Source organism: Falco rusticolus, chromosome 13 (assembly GCF_015220075.1).
Source record: "Falco rusticolus isolate bFalRus1 chromosome 13, bFalRus1.pri, whole genome shotgun sequence".
NCBI lineage: Eukaryota > Metazoa > Chordata > Aves > Falconiformes > Falconidae > Falco > Falco rusticolus.
Window position 1 is genome coordinate 10,895,025 of NC_051199.1, and position 18,233 is coordinate 10,913,257.

Consider the following 18,233-nt stretch of genomic DNA (forward strand, 5'->3'; position numbering starts at 1 on the left):
TCCATTCATTAGGTATGTTCTCACTGCTGTAAGCAATGCACACGAAGCAAGAATAACCATTTCTCCGGCTATTTATTGGCTATGTGGCTACATTCACAGCTGTTGTCTCTCCCTGGAACAGAGCCGAGCAGTCCAAGAACAGCAGAGAATCCAGCCCAATGTCTTCAGACTTGGCAGCAAAATCAAGCTGCCACAGGGAACTGCCTGGCTGAGGACTCCAAAGGAACTGGTTTGCTACAATGCATAAAAATATTAATGATAAAACCCAATGCACAAAGTCAAATAATGATGATCTCAGACTTCACTTACCTGTAGATGGGATCTGACTATTGATTTCTGCTTGTTAAATTCAAAGTTCTTTCTCATGAAAAAATAAAGAAGAGCAGATGCTTCTGTCTGGGTTGAACGTGACCTATGGTTACAACATTTCAGGATTTCATAGCAGAGTGAACCACAGAGATCTGCTTGTCCTTGGAAGAATGCTGATGGGAACTATTGGCAAAAAAAAAAAAAAAGGCAAAAAAACCCACCATGTACATGTCTAGCGCTACTCTTAGGCCTTGACACAGTTATTCGGAGTCAATACTTTTTTCTGTTAAGCTTTCAGTAAAAACAACTGTCCTGTATTCATTCACACCAGGGTTTAGTGAAAAGATTAGCCACTGGCTAAACATAATCCCATGTGCAAATTAAGATTAAGTAAAAACTGCACACAGGTTTTCAGACAAACACTCTATGCAATGCAGCAATCCAACTGGCCTCCAGGAGGGCCAGACAGCAGCTGGCACACAGCGAGCAGAAAGCAGAGCTGCAGAGAATGCAGAATAGCTAACCAGGAAAAGCGTGTGTGCTGTTCGGCACTACTAGAAAAGCTGTTCAGGAGAGAGAAAATACTTTGAATAGCAAAGCCAGCGAACTTCCAGTGCTTAAGGGTTTTAACAGCAGGAGACAACAGAACGTGAAGGATGGCTCCCCAAACCATACCTTCTAGTTATGAGCAGGGTGAATGTAAAGATGACAGAGAGAGGAGAGGTGGGAGATGTACATACTGGCTACAGATCTCAAGTACCACCCAAGAGGTTCTGCTGCAGGAACCACATCTGATGCCTGCTCCCACAGAACTACGAAGAGAGAATTCAATCCCAAGTGCTACAGGATGAATGAAAAGGGTGATCCTGGATATTTATTCATCCTCCCCACTGTACAAAGTTCTTCCGTTCCTGGCTGGCTGGTAAGTAATTTAAAAAGGTCTGTGGATGGTTTACTCTGTTTCCCCCATGTCCTCAAGCTACTTTACTGGGAGAAGCACGATTTCCTCCTTCGCCCTGAGATAACCACCAGAAGGAAGCCCCATGGTTTAAACTGATCTACATCTGAGAGATCAGGCCAGGCTCGCTTATTCTCAGTTCCCCGTAGCAATTGTTATCTGTGTGTTATGTCCTGGTCAGTTTTAAAAGGATCTCACCTAAATCTATGCCTTGGAAATCGTGCAGTTTTTGCACATGGCACAAAGTGTCTAATTGTCTGTGATCTTTTGCATATGTACCATGCAAGCAAATAATGTTTGACACATAAGCATGTTTTTTTCCAAAAACTGTTCTATGTTGAAAACAAGGTATTTTTAAAGCTGTATTAGTCTGCATGAACTTTCAGTGAGGTGTATGCAATACTCTCCTGCTAGCTCCTCTGGGGACAGCTGTAATCGCTGCTGGATTCTGCAACCCAGGTATCTGCCGTGAAAACCATGGATGGACCTCTAGGTTTTCAAGCTTCTTCCATGGGTGGTAAAAGCACGAAAGCCAATGATAAAGGCAGAAATCACAAACCTGGATATTGCTTATCTATTTACAAGTTTCAGTTAGTAAATTTTTCATTTTCCAAAACAGAACTAATTTGTCAGATTGTGCTTCTCTCACTTTTAATCACAATAAATCAGATCTTTGTCATCAGTAGGCATTAATACAGCGAAGTTCAGAACTCTTTCAACATACCCAACTGTCCTCAAGCTGCTCTTGCTGTAACATATTAATAGGTCAGACCAACAGGATAAAACCATAGTTACCTTGCCTACAAACAGCCGTAGGGCAGCAAAGACGTGCTTGAGAGCTGCTGCTGACTGGTTGATTTGCAAAAAGAGCATGTGTGTGTCAAAGACTTTCTTCATCAATGCATTCTGGCAATCAGACTGCTGCAGCTGCCTCTGAAAAGTTCACAGACAAGTCAGGACATTTGGGTTATTAAAGTGAGTAAATAGAAGAGGAAGGATCTGCTTGACTTTACATCAGCATGTTCATATGGAGATCTTTTTTCAGTGTAAAACCTCTGTGGATGTGGCATTCCCAGCTTGCTGCAGACCCTTTTAAGTTGCAGTTTTTCAAGGAGAGCACTTTCCTATGCCTGTACTCCTACTTGTGGATGGTATACATTAAATTTAAGGGCTAGAATGGCAGAAAGGAGACACTAAAACGAGCTTCCTGATGTATTGTAGATGTGAGATCTTCAGCAAGTCATTTGGGCCAATATTTATGGAGCAATTTTTAAAGAGACAAAGGATCTGCCAGCTGACTTGAAAAGAGAGAGATGCTTTCTGTCTAAAATCTCTGAAATCTAGTGGGATAAGCATGATTCAGATAAGGTGATGTCTTAGTAGATGCATGGTGCCCTCATGCAAAGCAGGGCTGTACATAGCCCTGAATATGCAGGATGCCCTTCTTCCACATCCTTCAATTCAGTTTGGGTACTCTGAGTCAATTCCTTCATAAAATACATTCATTGAGGACTGGCATATCTTACTTTCCTATCCTGCTGTCTCTGGCATTTCAGGTTTTCTGTATGCCTGCTCCCCCAGGCCTTTCTTCCACCACACATCCCACATGGCACCAGTTCAAGCAGAAAATAAAACAACAAAACATACCTGATGATTCAGAGTGTAAAGACACAACAGGTCAAGGATTGTGAGGGAAACTTCCGTAGCAATGTTTGCCTCTGTGTCTACGTACTGTACAATGTCTGTCTCATTGGAGCTGCCTGCAACATGTAAAAAGCAAGATGACAAATGATCTTCTGAGTGCAGTTAAAGATGACGTAATTCTGCAATCTGGTCATTAGGTCTCAGCACAGCAGAGATGGGGTCCTAACTGTACATGTAACCAAAGCGGTATTTTGAAGAAAACTGTTCACAGGAGATGAAAAGGGAGAGAATTTGAGTCAAATTTCACCAGCTGCACCAGTGATGCGAGTATATCCTTCATTGTTTCTGTTTGTCCCCAAAGGAGGAGAGAAACCTAATTGGAATGTGGGATAGATGACTTTGATTTCATCATTTAAAGAACCATCTGTCATGAGAAGGTAATTTTTACAGCTAGATCTAACAAATGTAATATTTCAGCCAGTGTACATCTGCTTGTACAGCAAGGTACATAACCAAAGATGCAAGAGATGCTGGGAAGCAGAGAATAACTTGTCATTAAGGCTATTTAAATATTTATTGTAAATAATTTTGTTTCTAAATGACCTTTGACCAATTTTAGGCTCAGATTTCTTAATCTCCTGAAAAAGAGGCAGAGTCAGCAGCTCTATGTTTAGGCTCTTCTCTTTAGGCTGTCTTTCACTGGCACTCATGAAAACAGATTTGATTGTATAGAGCCTGATCCAAACCCCATAGAATACCAGAGGGAAGGAAATAATTTTTTGTACTTACTTGCTGTGCTGCTGTCTATCATCTGCAAGAGTTTGGGGTTAGAAAGTGCATTTTTGCCACGGATTATTGGTAATGTTTGAGATCTGTGATGCTTATGGCCATCATGACTAGAAGTAGAATGCATCCTGAAATGGAAAGGTACCATTAAAAAATAGAAACAAAGAATAAACGATCATGCCTATACAGAAGTTTTCCACGTTAGAATTTTCTACAGTACTTCTCAAAGGCTAAGTTAAAAAAACTGATGCCGAATTTTTCAGAGAAACAAAAATGAAGAAGGAAGTTAATGAGGTGGACAAAACGAACAGATGTGCTGTGATTTCTTGAGATCACAAGAGACAGGACACTCACTGAGCACTGAAAAAAGGCATCAGCTTAAATAGCTGGCTGATGTTTAGAAAACTGCCTCTGGGTGAGGAGAAACTGAGGCGAGTTCTGTTAACTCAGAATACAAGAAAAATACATCCTGCTCATGAAAGAACTAATACAGCTTCTATGAGGGGAAAAAAATGGTGACAAGCTCACAATGACAGTAAAAATATGTGTGTGTTTCTTTTAACTCTCTTTGATGTTGACAAACACATCATTAATTTATAATAAGAAGCTTCAAATGAAAAATACCAATGCTTATCATAATTTTTGAAAGGATTTTGAATTTGAAACCACTATAGAATTCAGCAAGATTTAACATTATTAAAATACACCTTTATGTAATTTATTTTAAAAAAACCATAGCTTCCTAAATTTGCATAATTTAAAAATATTCTAGGACATAATTACTTCCTGCACCTAGCTAAACCCTGTTTTACATTGGTTATTTTTACAAAAATAATTTAGAAAATCAACATTTCAGTTTTTAAAAAAGAAAAAGTTCCCAACACAGGTAAGGAATTGATGGCCAGACTTCTGCCAATCAACGTGATAAAGTCTTTCATTAGCGGTCACAGGGGAAGGATTTGAGTGAACAGCCTGGCAAATTAATGGATTTGAAACGTGGATATTTGATCTCAAGGGTTTTTTTTGGTGTGTTGGTTTTTTTTGGGGGGGGGTGGGTGTTGGAGGGAAAGTCTGGTTTCATATGAACATTTCAACAAACTGAAATACATAAATGTAAAAGTGCAAGTTAGAGCTGATTACTGGCAACACTTCAACTCCCAATTCATCATCAAAAAATGCTCTGTACTACAACAGGCCAAGCAAATAGCCATTTCGAAAACAAATGTTGATTTGTGAGGAGGTAAAGTGTGAAGGCCCTGGAGACAACAGAAACGTGATTTTATTTTCTGGATTGCTACCATGTTGCTTCATCTGCAAACATGCAACAAAACGACAGTCTCCTAAAGGCCGCTTGCCAGTTCCAGCTGCTGTAATGAAATCAGTGCTGTTTCGTCACAACTGCACAGTAGAAGAGCAAAGGAAGAAGTATGGTAGAGAAAGCACCTTTTTTCTCCCCTTTGTTCCATTCCAAGGTACATGCTTATAACAGTGAGCATATTCTAGCTATATGCAAATGATAAAAATCAATGACCCAGGCTCATGAGGAAGGGGGACTTCCACACCATGCTCTTAGATAGAACCACAGGCTGCACAGAGTCAAAAGTTTGCTTTCTTTCTAGGGTTTTACATTATTAACATGAAAAGGATCCCACTTTCCCCTAACAGGATCAAAAATACTATTAAAGGTGCGCTGCACCTGCAGCTTATTACCACAAAGTTGATAAAAATGATTAGATCTTGCAATGTTTAGACTAGGAAGACTGAGGAAAAAAATAAAAAGACTAGGAAAGAAAGATTCTCTAACTGGCAACATGGACAGAACAGTGAAGGACACTACGCTTAGCAGCATGGAAGTAAAAAGATGGTTGTCAAGCAAATCTACTCTTAAGTTTGACTCTGTGTTGCTAGATACTTCCCCCTCCACAAGCCCACGTTATTGGGGAGAAACAAATCCCCTGATACTCTAAGTGAATTCATAGATAGTTACCCCTAAAGCAGTAATTCCATGAAAGCGTAAGGTTGTGGACCTATGGATTCCTTCAGGTTGGAGAAAACAGTGGCTTATCATTCAGCAGGGATCTGATCTGAAAACAACAGCTACTGTTTCTGCAATACTTAACAATATTGACAGTAACTAAGAATTCTTCTGAACATATTTTAAACAGCTTATAACTCAAGTTGAAGTAAAAGGGCTCCATTCTTCCACGATTTCTGGCTTTGGGGCTCTGAACCGTGCTATGTTGTGTCAATCTCTTTTCAGCCACCACTGTGACAGTGCACAGGGGCTGGAGGTGACAACAAAGATTGTGGTTTTATAGGAGTTAATAATACAATGTGTCATTACCATTGCGAGAGCAGACCCGATGCCTGGCCAGAAGAGCTCGAACCTTTCAGGGTTCCATTATTCTGGGTGGCCTGAACAAACTTAAAAGCAGCAGCAATTTTCCTGTTAAGAGAAAATAACTGTTAATCTGTTATGGAATGTGATGCTGATTTTGCCTGTCTCTGAACAATAAATACGGGCCTGACAAAACCTGCCACGGAGCATGAACTGGTTCATCAGGTGACCTTTTGTTTTCCTACAGTATGACAAATAGACAAGTTCACAGTGGTAACATTAAAAATGAAACATCAACTGGGACAAAGCGTACATTTGACATTTTACAGCTGGAACACAATCTCATACTTTTTCAGAGAGTGGGTAGAGACAGATGATTATTTTTTTCTTTATTACTGTGGAACATTTATCTGTGCCCATCAAAATTATGCTTTCCATCATATGGATGGAAAACACAGTGTCCAAGTTCCTTTGTTTGGCGTATACACAGAATTACGTTTGAGAATGGCCAAGTATTTTGGGTTATAAATGCAATAGTGGTTATATCATCACATCTTGTACATCAGGTATATACCCAGATGTCCAGAACATCATGATAACATTGTTTGCATGAAAGAAAAAGAGAAGCATACATTGACTGCAGTATGTCAGACTGATGTTTTCAGAACACTGATATACTATTAACCTAATTTAAGCCTAATGTAATGCAGTATTATTCAAATACTGTTAACTTACAGTCTATGACTAGAGTATTACCTTACAATATTGCGTTTTCCTAGATATCTGAAATTTTGCAGACAGACCCTGAAAGATAAAACAACACATTTTATGTCTACCAATGGCTTCCTAATAATGAAAAAACACTGAATCTTTGTGCCTCAAAGAGACCTGTAGTACAGTCCACCACCATAGTGGTGGACTTGGAAGTCCTGGGTTAACGTTCGGACTTGATGATCTTAAAGGTCTTTTCCAACCTAAATTATTCTATGATATGCATCTCCTAGAAAGCAAACAGAGCAGAATGCAGCAGTTCCCAGCACGTGGATACACAAGAGGTGGTACTACTTTCCATATCTTTGTTCCTTTTCTCCATGGTTGAAGATTCCTGCTTGGTGAGGAGGCAAAGTCAGTGACAAAGACTTGGTTGCAAAAGCATTGCTTCTTCACCATTTGAAGTTAAATAACTTTCATTTCACTTACGAGATAATGAGCAAATTCTGAAAACAGCTACCTGCGTGGATTCTGCAGACACAGACTGGATTGAGCAAACTACCTTGGAGATGCCAAAAGCAGGCAATCCTGCATTACACAGCTTTTCGTATGGTTTGAAAGTTTTGGGGAGCTAAATACTTCTCTTTTCTCAAGGGAAGAATAGAATCTCAATCCCAAATGGGAAAACTACTGTGAAAATGTCTTTTAGGAGAAACATCTAAAGATTTATACCCCTTGCTCATGGAAATGGCCAACGTATTGGAGGATATGGTAATATCTCATTATGACTTCAGAAGATTAAGGCAAAATAATCTAAGATACAAGAGCTATCTCAGCCTAGTCCACTAGGTGGACAAACCCCAAAAGAAATTATTTGCAGCAGTCACTTTAAAACATCAACACATAACATAAAATCAACCAAACGCCAAGTGAACTTACTCTAGAATGCTGAAAAAGTCTGTTATTTCTGAGAATGGTGCTCGCAACCAGTAGGAAATCAGTGCATCTAAAGGGAGATATGAAAATACATTATGTATCTGTTACAGAGAATTAAAACTTGACCCAAAGCCTGTGAAATACATTGATAATTGTTCACATTTAGCATTTGTTTGGATCCAGCGTTCACAATATTTTACAACAACATAAATTAGGTAGTGAGTACACATTTCTTTACCTTCTGAAATGGTTTTCATAATGTGAAGGAAACACATAAGAAGGCTTCTAGTTTCAGCTTGATCTAACTTGTCAAAACGAAGAGTTGATCCAATCAAAGACAAAGGTCTCATGATCTGTTGAATTGACAACGAAGGGCCTTGTTAAGTATAGTGACAGGTTTCCACCTCTGGTAATTGTTTTCAACATTTGCACATGTACCTTTTCACACGTGTCAGTTCTCTCACTGTTTTTTTCATTGGTACTTGGGTTAGATTCAAGACTTGCTAAGGAAGCTCTGGAGTCAGCATGGTTTGCTGCAGAGATAGCTATTGATGAAAAGGCTGTAAACAAAAATCATAGCAAACATGCTAAACTAAAACATTTATGGATACAAAAACTAACAAGGAAAATGGAAAACTTAAAAAGCGTCACGTGCTGGATTGACACCAGTGCTTTGAAATTCCAATAGCAAAGCTATTGATGGGTATGTTTAGTACTGAAAACATGCAACAAGTTGAAGTAAAATGATTCAGTTGCCATTATTCATGGCATTAAAATGGCCTGTTGCATTCTGTAAGGCCTGACCTAAAGCCATAAAAATCAGTGGAAAGGTGCCCATGCACTTCCCCAGATTTTGAAATGGGTTTTGGAGGAAGTGACCAAAGTAATGTGTGTTTCTATCCTTTTATTAAGTTTGGAAAAAACTAAAACTACTAGCCCCCAAGAGACTTCAGGAGTTTTCACCAGAAACCTTGGAACTATTCTTAAGTCAGGCAGAGGCTACAAGAATGAATTCAGGCACAGGGATTTGTAAGAGCCTGAATATTGGCATCGTTCCAAAGCAGGAGAGTAAGTGAAGCAGTGGAAGACAACTGGCTTCACAAGATAAATAAAAATCAATCCAAAAATACCCAAAGGGAAGAGAAACATTGCACACCATGTTTCCCTGAATATTGTACAAAACGGGTTAATGATATCCTCCATGAACACTAAGCAGAAAGCATGATGGATTGAGATACACAGAAATCTACCTGTGTGCATGTTCAACCTGTCATTTATACCTGCTATAGAGTTCAGAACATCTTTGGAAAACGATGTGTCCACAGAGTTAGCATGTTTCATTGCTGTCTGGCTCTGAAATCCTCCAGCTGTGCTCAAGTCATCCCTAGATCCCTGTATTTCGAAACAAACAGAACAAACTCCAGTAAATTATATCATTCATAACTTTCACAATGACAACACACCCAACAGGCTTTTGTCAGGCACTGAGCTTGAAAAGCTATTTTCAGTTGTTCAGACATGATGGCCTTAAAAGATCAAGGCTTGCCATAATATGCCAAATAGTTACCTGCAACATGAAAACCTCTCATAACTGAAGTTGTAAAGGACAGATCAAGTTTAACCGTGTTTGCTTCTTGAACCCTAGCACAGCATTGGGAAAGGAGCATTAACTGCCGTTAGCAACCATCACGTGGAACAGGATCATTTGCTAGAGGGACTGAAACACAACGCCCCTGCAAAAATCTGTTTCCAGTTTTTAAAGCAGGGCTACGATTAGAACACATCTAATCTTTTGAGAAATAAACATGCTCCTCCACATGTGCAGTTTATACAACCATTTTCTGTGGTGGTGAAGACGTTTTATGATGTTCATACGCCCTCACTCCTTTAGCTACTTGGCCTCCTGGTAGAGTTCATGGTCCCTCTGTTGTACCAGTGACACTGCTCGTGGGTTGATGATGTAACTCTCCAAAGAATCTGTGGCAATGGAAATTTTGCTTTTTTTTAACAACATCTCCCAGCTACTCGCCAAGGGACCTGCCTGGGGAACAAGGTCCTCAGCCCCCAGCCCGCAGCACCAGGGAAGAGGTACCGGACAGACTGGCTGGGGCTGCAAACCTTTAACTTTGAGTTTCCAGCCCCAAGACAACCAGTGCCCTGGGTCTGTTCCAGATTCACAGTCAGTACCCTGCCTGTACAGACCCCCAGGGCCCTGCAGGTGCTCTGCAAACTGAGAGTTTCCAAATTAAATATTGCAGGTGAACACAAATCAGCATTTTCAGAACAGTATTTTCTTAGCTAATTTGTGACCAGCATAAAACTCAGACCTCTTCCTACCAGACTGACTAGATCAGACCTCCGTTTGATTCCCTTCAGTGTTCTGAAAAATCATGTGAATTACCTGATTGGAAGTATTGATATTAAAAAGGAACATATCCTTCATGTAAATCCTTGGCATATTGTCCAAAAGCATTCCATAGAGTGGCATGTACAGGTTTGCTATTTGTGCCTGTTTTGCCTAAAAAATAAAAGATACAACATAATCTTGAAGAAACTAATTAAGTATACACTAGTGGCTAAGATATTTTCATATATGTTTAAGCTACTGTATGAACAAGCAAATGAAAAAGAATAGACAAACAATTTCTTTACCGGCTCTGCGTATCGATCATCAAATGAATGCTTTGCCATTAAGTTTTTAAGCACAGCCAAAGCTAAGTGCCTAATATCCTGGTCTTCTTGCAAGGCAAAACCAACCTCCCGCAGCAGGACTCCAATTAGAAAATGTTTGCGGCAAAACTCATTGGTCAATGTGTACTCTGGAATATCTTGGAACAGAATGGACAAGAATGCTTAAATTAACTTAAGGGTTGCATAACCCCACCTCCCATTTTCCAAATTTTCAATAGCTTTTATTGATTTAAGCCACTGTTAAACCTTGATTTCCTGACCTGACTGCCCCACTCTGCTGCCTCACTTGCTAGAGTGAATTAGCCTAATAATATTATTTCTCAAAATCATGCAGTTTTTACAATTTAATAAAAGACAATTTATATACACATTCCCATATGAGAATCTCAAATGTTTTGCACATACTAAGACTATCCACTTCTTCAAAGCACAGAGTCCAAATTTTTGTTCCCATATTCTAGCTAGAAAAGTTCTAAACTAGTGATCAAGACTTATTTGCCATTTTCAAAAGTGGAATTAATTTTTGCCTAAATTTGCCACAATTTGGTGGCAGCAGTCAAAGTAAATCTTAAAGCTCTTGATGCACAACTCTGCTTGCTTCTTATGTGGTCATCTTATTCATACCTGATGTTCGATATTCCTGTGTTGATTCTGAAGGCGTCACAGGATCTTCATTTTTCATAAATATAAAACAAAAATAGGTAAAAAATCAGGCATTTTTTTTAACTTATTAAGTGCAAAAAAATGTATTTGCTTTGTAACTTTTTTCCAATTTGACTCAAATTTGAATTAAACAGCTTCTACTGTTAAAGAAAGCCATGAGTGTCAGAACTGAACTCACTTTTTGGTGCTGAAAACTGCAGCAAAAATGAGGACCCACAATTTGAGAGGCGATTCTGCTTTCCACTGGAAGTTACCTTCCCACTCTCAGCAACTTAAAGGACCACATCCCAAGTGAACTCCCCCGAGTACACAGAAAACTGTCAGAACTGGGAATTGTGCCCAGGGCTGAAATCCCAGCACCTTTGAAACCAAGAGGAAAAGCACCCAGCACTGGGCATTGGCCATGAAGTCAGGTTCGAAATAACAGATTTCGGTGCACCAGATGGAACATGTGGTGGCTGCTGGCTTTGGGGGATGGGCAGGGTGGATTCACTCCTGTGGCAGGGCACAGGCAAAACCTGTTCTTTCTTCTCTGCAAAACGTGGGTTACACACAGTATCCCCTGCCCTGAGAAGCAGCTCAGGAGGTATAACTAACAGATTAGAAATGGGTCTCTCTTGCCTCACTGCTCCAGGTAAAACACTGCAGTATGGGGTGACCATTAACGTTCAGGCTTGTCAGAGGCCAAGAAAATAAATGCACTTGGGAGAAAAGGGCTATTGCAAGGGACCTGCCTGCCAGTTCTAGAGACAGCCTGGAAGCAAAAGTACCAATGGCCTGTTATCTGGGACACAGATGTTTCCAAACTCCTGCTACATGTGCGGTTCAGATCATCTCCACAAAGGAGCAGCTGTCACACGGACAAGTCATACACCCCACAGCAGTGGGCAAGCCTATTCCCCAACAGCAGTTTCACAACTCCTTTATCACTGCCCCAGCTTCTGCTCCTTCCTGCTGTACCTGTCCAACCCCTTTCCCCAGCTCGCCACCTCCCAAGGCTACTGCAGCTTTAGCAATTAGTCCTCACAAAGAATCCAGTTTGCTCACCTCAACACTTCCAGCAGAACAGTCACCTCCCGCCGCCTAACTGGGCTGTCAGGGGGCGCATTTATTTATAGGCGTACTGAAATGATGTTATTTTTATCTCACTGCTGAAGTACCACACCTGAAAAGCCATTCAGGGCTTCTGTGCCTGATGTGCAGACACGATAGTTCAGAGGGTTAATTATTATCTGCTCTTTGAACCTCTCAATAATTCACCACTGTAAGAAACCGTTTCGGGGTGGTGCCTTACCAGGAATGTTGGAAGATCGTATGGGCAGGCACAGAGGGATAAAGTGCTCATGGTGACAGACTTCTTGGAGAAAGTCAAATTTGAACTGATGTAAAGTCTGAAAACCAGAACAGGCAATGGTTCAGTTCACATTAAATCAGGGAAAATGGTAAAAGCTGCACTACTGCTTCAGCTCTGCCTCAGAATTCGTAATCACACCCAACAATGATGCCAAACTGCACAAATAATAAACATTTGGGTTTCATCTCTGTTACCAAACGAACTTGACACAGTCAAACAAGCTTTTTGGATTCCTGAACTATGATTTTTCATTGAAGATGGACCGATAAATACAAGCTTGATCCAAGCTAAATATTTAAGGTATATTTAAAGCTACGCTGGATCTTTTGATGGTATATACTACAGCATACAATTATAGTGAAGCAACTTCTCCAGACCGCACAACTTTGGGACTGCCATAGTTATTATGCCTGCCTTTTTTTTTTTTTTGTGTGTGTTTTTGTTTTCTTTTTTCTTTTCTCTTTTTTTTGGTCAGCCAAATACAAAGCTTCACCCACACAGGGCAGATTCAAAACCTATTGATAGTGGTGAAAACTTCCTCTCTTGATGCCACTGAGTTCCAGCTCTGAGGGATTTAAGTATTATATAATTTTGGTATTATTTCCTCAATATCTCCCTCCCAAGAATCTATTTGTGATCTTTTGTGGAGCCTTGCAACTATTTCACAAATCTAAAATTTCCACTATATTGATGTGCCACTGAGATATAAAGATAATACACAACATCCAGTAAAAAATTTTTATTTCTGTCTTCTCAGCTCACTCTGCTCAGCGGCAGAAAGCAGTCATTCAGGACTACTGATACGACACTGCATCGATCTAGGTCAAACATTGGCCCTAGCATTAGAAAGCACTTGTAAAGGTCTTATTTGCCCTGCGTTTAAGTCTGTCAATCCCTAAAATTAAATTGTAGCATTTCTGCTGCCACCATTGGGCTAGGATACCTGGAACATACACTTTTCAGAATCTACTGAGCAGTGGATGGTGGGGAATTTTTCCCTGAAATGTTTTATTGCATTGCAGTACCTCATCAGCAATACAGCTGGACATGCAATTCAGGGTCTAATGGCAAATAAATGAAGCACCTGAAATGCGTTTCCCAAGAGGAACTGTGACATTTTGAGGGAATACAACAACGAACTGAATTCTAATGAGGTATTTCAACTGTTGAGTAAGTATTTCTCAAAACAATGTTTAAATGTCAAAATATGGAATACCACGAGGGATATTTCTGTGGAACAGAAATTATGGTCCTTCATTCACGATTGCAGTAAATTCAAACTGCAATGTTATAGACTGATATACCCACAAACTGTTTATTCAAGCAGCAATATATGCTTTAAATTCTCTGAAGAGAGAGGTTAGATTGCAGGATTGTCTTTTTGATACATAAACAATCCAGTTAAAGCAGCAAAAGATGCACAGAAATACATTCTGCAGCACATTTACATGACTGACTCTTGCTTAGGCGTCTGAAGGAAATGAAAACAATGCAAGACCTCTCTTTCCTCGAGGTCAGAAATCTCCAATTTAATTTTGTGGTTATTGTTTTCAAGTGCTGCAAAGACTGTTCCAGTGGTACATCTGTCTCAGCTCCGCTTCCACACACATTGCTAAATTCTGCTCTGCACACTGACTAATCTCGGGCTTTTCCACTGGCCATTAACTGACTTTAATTAAACATCTGTTCTTGTGGTTGGATGTATTTAGGGAAGTTTGAAATGTGGAAACAATTTTCAGATTGCATAATAATATTTACAGACTTATAGACTTCAGGCTATAACATTGATACCGAGAGGCTCCATTCTACATCTGTTCCAGAGATTAGGTGAAAGATGCAAGTGCAGCATGAAGTTGGTTTTAGTAAAAGCAAACCAGACCTGGAGTAATCTCACTCATTACCTACAAATGCCCAGATCACCATTAAAAATTTATAAAAGTTAATAGTTTTGTAAGCTGTTTTGGGAAAGATGAGTCATTCAGAGTGCATATCTTGAATACATTCTGTTATCTATCGTCTTATACGCTCCCACATGACAGCTTAGAAACCCAGCTATGGAAGAGATAAAGCCTCTGACTCACCCTGATGAATGAAGAGTAAAGGAGTGAAGCTGAATAATCTGAGGACCTCTTGCAGTTTGAAATTTATTGTTCAAACTATATTACTGACTATTACAGAAGAAATCCAGGCTGCAGGGAATTTTCCTCATAGCAAGCACAAACTAATTTGGAGAAGATTGGTTTTCTTGCATCATCAATGACATAAGACCATACCATTCATTTAAAGTAACAGAGATGTTACGCTCTCAATTGGAGTTTACACAATTGTAACTTGTTCATATGTCTTTACTTTTAAATCTCCTTAAAGAAAATTATTGCCAATTGCTGCTGATATTTATAGACCAAACCACAAATGTACTTACTTTCCAAAGAATCACAGCTTAAACTCAGCCTTTTGCTGAGTCTTTGCAGAGTCTGCCCCTGCAGGGCTCACTAAGCAATAGTTTGGACGTGGCTATTTACTCCCAGAAAAGAAGGTAGGTGGCTCAAACCCAAGAGGTTTTAACACGTATTTACAGTAAATACTTTCACTGACTCTAGTTCTGAGCACGGTGAAGCCATGGAACAGATCATAAATAGTTGCAATGTAAATATTCTGTTAGCAAGTCACTCCAGAAAAAAACAAAACCAAACAACAACAAAAAAAATCAAAACTATACCTTGCTATCTCCTGTTCCAAACATACTTATATAATTGTTGACCATCTTGAACACAAATCCACGATCCATAAATGTAAAACAGCGCTAAGAAAAGGGGGAAAAAAGAATTATTTTGCAGCCAAGAAGCAGTACATGGCCTCACTTACCCGGCTGTTTGTCTCGCATCATCTATAAACTTGAATTATTTGTGCAGGTGAAGTTAGTCTTATAGCAGGGCAATGAAAACCAGAGAACTGGTGAATCTGGCTTGATTTTTTAATTTGTTTTAAGTAGTAATAAGCTGAACAAACTTTCCATTTTCACTGTGTCTACAGTCTGAAATAACTATCAGTGTGTACTGTATACTAGGAGAAAGCTTATCTGATGGAAGTCATTCATGTACTGCAACACTCAGTCACCAGAGGTGGTACGTGATGCCAGCTGACTGGAATATCTCCTTCAGTGACAGAGCAATGACTCTTGAGGAATCAATCCAGTCACAATACTCGCTATCTATGAGCTACATTATCTTCCTGAAATAAATATGCCACTACATTACGTTATGATGACAGCACCGCTCTTGCTTCTAGCCAGATAGACTAAATAGCCAGAAGGTGTAAAGGTTTTTGAGGGCCTTGGTGATACAACTGCTGACATTTTTCCCTTGCAGAGAGCCCACAAGATAGGGAAAACAATCTGGAATGCCCTCCTTCTCTGGTGTTCCTGAACTCTGCAAAACTAGTGAAGCCCTGAGCCTTCTGCCACATAGCATTCAAACAAGGCTGCTGCAATGCCAGCCCGCAGAAAGACGTATCATCTCTAACCCACGTAATTCTTTCTGGCAGACTAGATTCAAAGAGAAATTAAAACACAGCCATATGCCAGATCATATAATGCAGCGTTACTGTCTTCCCAGTTTAGCTGAGAAACACACAAAACCAGCATGCAAATCTGCAACACCTCCCCAGGTGCAACACTGCACAACTACCGACTAAGCCCCTCCACCTATGCTCCTGTCTCAAACCAGCATCATCTTCCAAATGATGTAACACTATGGATAGATACAGCTTCACATCAGTGTGTCAACAGCAACTAGGGCTTCCATACGGTATCAGCAACAGAGGCCAACACAGCAGACAGCAAGTTTATCATTTGTTTCTCCTACGTATGAATGGAGAAAAATCCACCATCATTTTGGGGTTGTTTTCCTTATAACCTCACAGGAACATTTCATTGCTGGAATACTGCTCTCTCCTAATGCTGTACTTCAACTTGTCATAAAAGACTTGAGCCTGCGTTTCAGCATGTACTATATACAATATTCCGTACATCATTAATGTACATCATTCCGTTAATGGAAAGATGTGTGTGTGTGCATCCAGTTTAAATCTAGATTAAGTATCTGGCCACACAACCTACTGAATGACAGTTTTCCAATGCTTCACAGCTAATTCCATGCTGGGAAAATAAAAAACGATTGAGAAATATCAGGACAAAACCATAAAATACAACCCCTTTTAGTGACTTTTCCAAACCACACATGTACTTTCTTACGTTTGGGAAGTGAAAGGGCATCGAAGAGTTAAAAATGTAGGTTACAATATTTCACGTAATACTTGCAGTTTGCTTATTCTGGTTTGTAAAAGCTGTGCACACTGGTTGTGATTAGGAAATATTAATCCACTCACTGTCATTCAGAGCAATAGTATTTAAATAAAAAAATCAAAGCTCAACTGTAACTACAGTTTCATTCCTTACCAAACTTTTCACCTATTTGAATATAATTTAAGAATCGGCAAAATTTTAAGACTTGGGCTCTTTGACATAATTGCTTTAAGGCAGACAGATAAAGCTTTTGCATTCTTAAAGACTCAAGGGCATAGAAAAACTAAATATAGGTCAATGCTAAACTTGGAAATTGAGCCATCATTCACTCAGAATTGTTTTTATTCCCCTTGACTGGACTAGAATAGTCTCAAGTTTGCATTAAGTATGGGGAAAATAAGTGCATATGCTGTAATGACAGAGCGTCTCACCTTCAGAAATTTGGCAGTGCTGTAGTTTGCATTTCTGGTTTCTTCAAGAGCATCTTTATACTTCCAAACAACATGGTCTGCTAAGACCATTACAAGTGTATCCAGCTCAGTTTGAAATGATTCTGGAAACCTCTGAATTCGAGAAACCTAAACAGGGAACAGATCTTCACTTGAGAGTGTACAACGTTGCACATTAAACCTGAAAATACATTCAGGCCAAGAATAAAAAACAATAAAACACAGGTCATTCAACACAGAAGAAAAATATTCCTAGAGTTCCATGGATCTATTCTGAGTATAAACCCTAAAAGGAACAATCTGGTCCACAGGAAAGTGGGAAATCTTATCCTTGGATTCCACAACAAGTATACCAAGAGCATCTTTGATAATCAGACAGAAAAGAGGTCAAAGCACTGATCTCCAGCTCTGTAAGGTTTGCTCAAAGCTGAGTTGCCAAATCATTTATTTGCTGCCCGGCATAATCACTTGTTGAGTAACCAGCAGAAATTAGAGAATTCTCCTTCCATTCTAACCCACCCATCACAAAGCTGACGCACCTGTATTTTTGGCCCACCTGTACATGCAAGGATCAGTTTGAGCCTAGCAGGTATACAAAGTTGTTGTGGGTAAACCCAATATTGTACAAAGTATAACAGCATTTCTTTTTTTGACTGGTCAAGAAGAAAAGTCCAAGTATGTGTATTTCCCAGGATTCCACACTGTGTATTTTCCCTAAGAGACAGATTGCCTACTCTGTTGAGATCACTTACATACTTACCTTTGTTTTGTTTGTATCAACCAAGTGCTGTGCCATTGATTTTAAGATAATTGCAAAGAAGAACCAGGAATGCTGTTCAAAAGAAGGAAAAAAGACATAAGGAAAAAATTATTATCTGACAAATACTTTATGATTCATTACCATGCCTTGTAGACCAATTGCATTTCTCAGTAATGCACAATGGTAAACTCTACGTGACAAATAAATCAAAGATCCTAAGTGCCATGTATTTGAGTAACACTGGATCATGTCCTTGAGTGCCATCTCAGGCACTTTGTCACTGTGGCTCTGTGCAGCATGGAGCCTGCAAACGGCGCTCCTACAATCCTGC

The 18,233-nt window shown here is 39.6% G+C and overlaps 1 protein-coding gene across 10 annotated transcripts in view; it reads right to left on the minus strand.

Moving 5' to 3' along the window:
* Window positions 1–18,233, minus strand: part of DOCK10 (dedicator of cytokinesis 10) — a 134,034-nt gene that overhangs the window by 21,039 nt on the left and 94,762 nt on the right. For 8 of the 10 annotated variants that reach the window (XM_037406772.1, XM_037406778.1, XM_037406773.1 and 5 more), the window contains exons 27-43: window positions 17,903–17,974; window positions 17,125–17,271; window positions 15,110–15,193; window positions 12,331–12,427; window positions 10,998–11,042; window positions 10,335–10,510; window positions 10,084–10,200; window positions 8,963–9,074; window positions 8,121–8,242; window positions 7,921–8,035; window positions 7,686–7,752; window positions 6,792–6,839; window positions 6,042–6,143; window positions 3,701–3,825; window positions 2,915–3,027; window positions 2,063–2,200; window positions 310–492 (exon numbers count right to left, since the gene is read on the minus strand). In XM_037406772.1, the coding sequence (XP_037262669.1) occupies window positions 310–492; window positions 2,063–2,200; window positions 2,915–3,027; window positions 3,701–3,825; window positions 6,042–6,143; window positions 6,792–6,839; window positions 7,686–7,752; window positions 7,921–8,035; window positions 8,121–8,242; window positions 8,963–9,074; window positions 10,084–10,200; window positions 10,335–10,510; window positions 10,998–11,042; window positions 12,331–12,427; window positions 15,110–15,193; window positions 17,125–17,271; window positions 17,903–17,974 (1,863 nt within the window). The remainder of the gene's footprint in view (window positions 1–309; window positions 493–2,062; window positions 2,201–2,914; window positions 3,028–3,700; window positions 3,826–6,041; window positions 6,144–6,791; window positions 6,840–7,685; window positions 7,753–7,920; window positions 8,036–8,120; window positions 8,243–8,962; window positions 9,075–10,083; window positions 10,201–10,334; window positions 10,511–10,997; window positions 11,043–12,330; window positions 12,428–15,109; window positions 15,194–17,124; window positions 17,272–17,902; window positions 17,975–18,233) is intronic. The other 2 variants (XM_037406777.1, XM_037406775.1) reach the window with 2 other exon arrangements.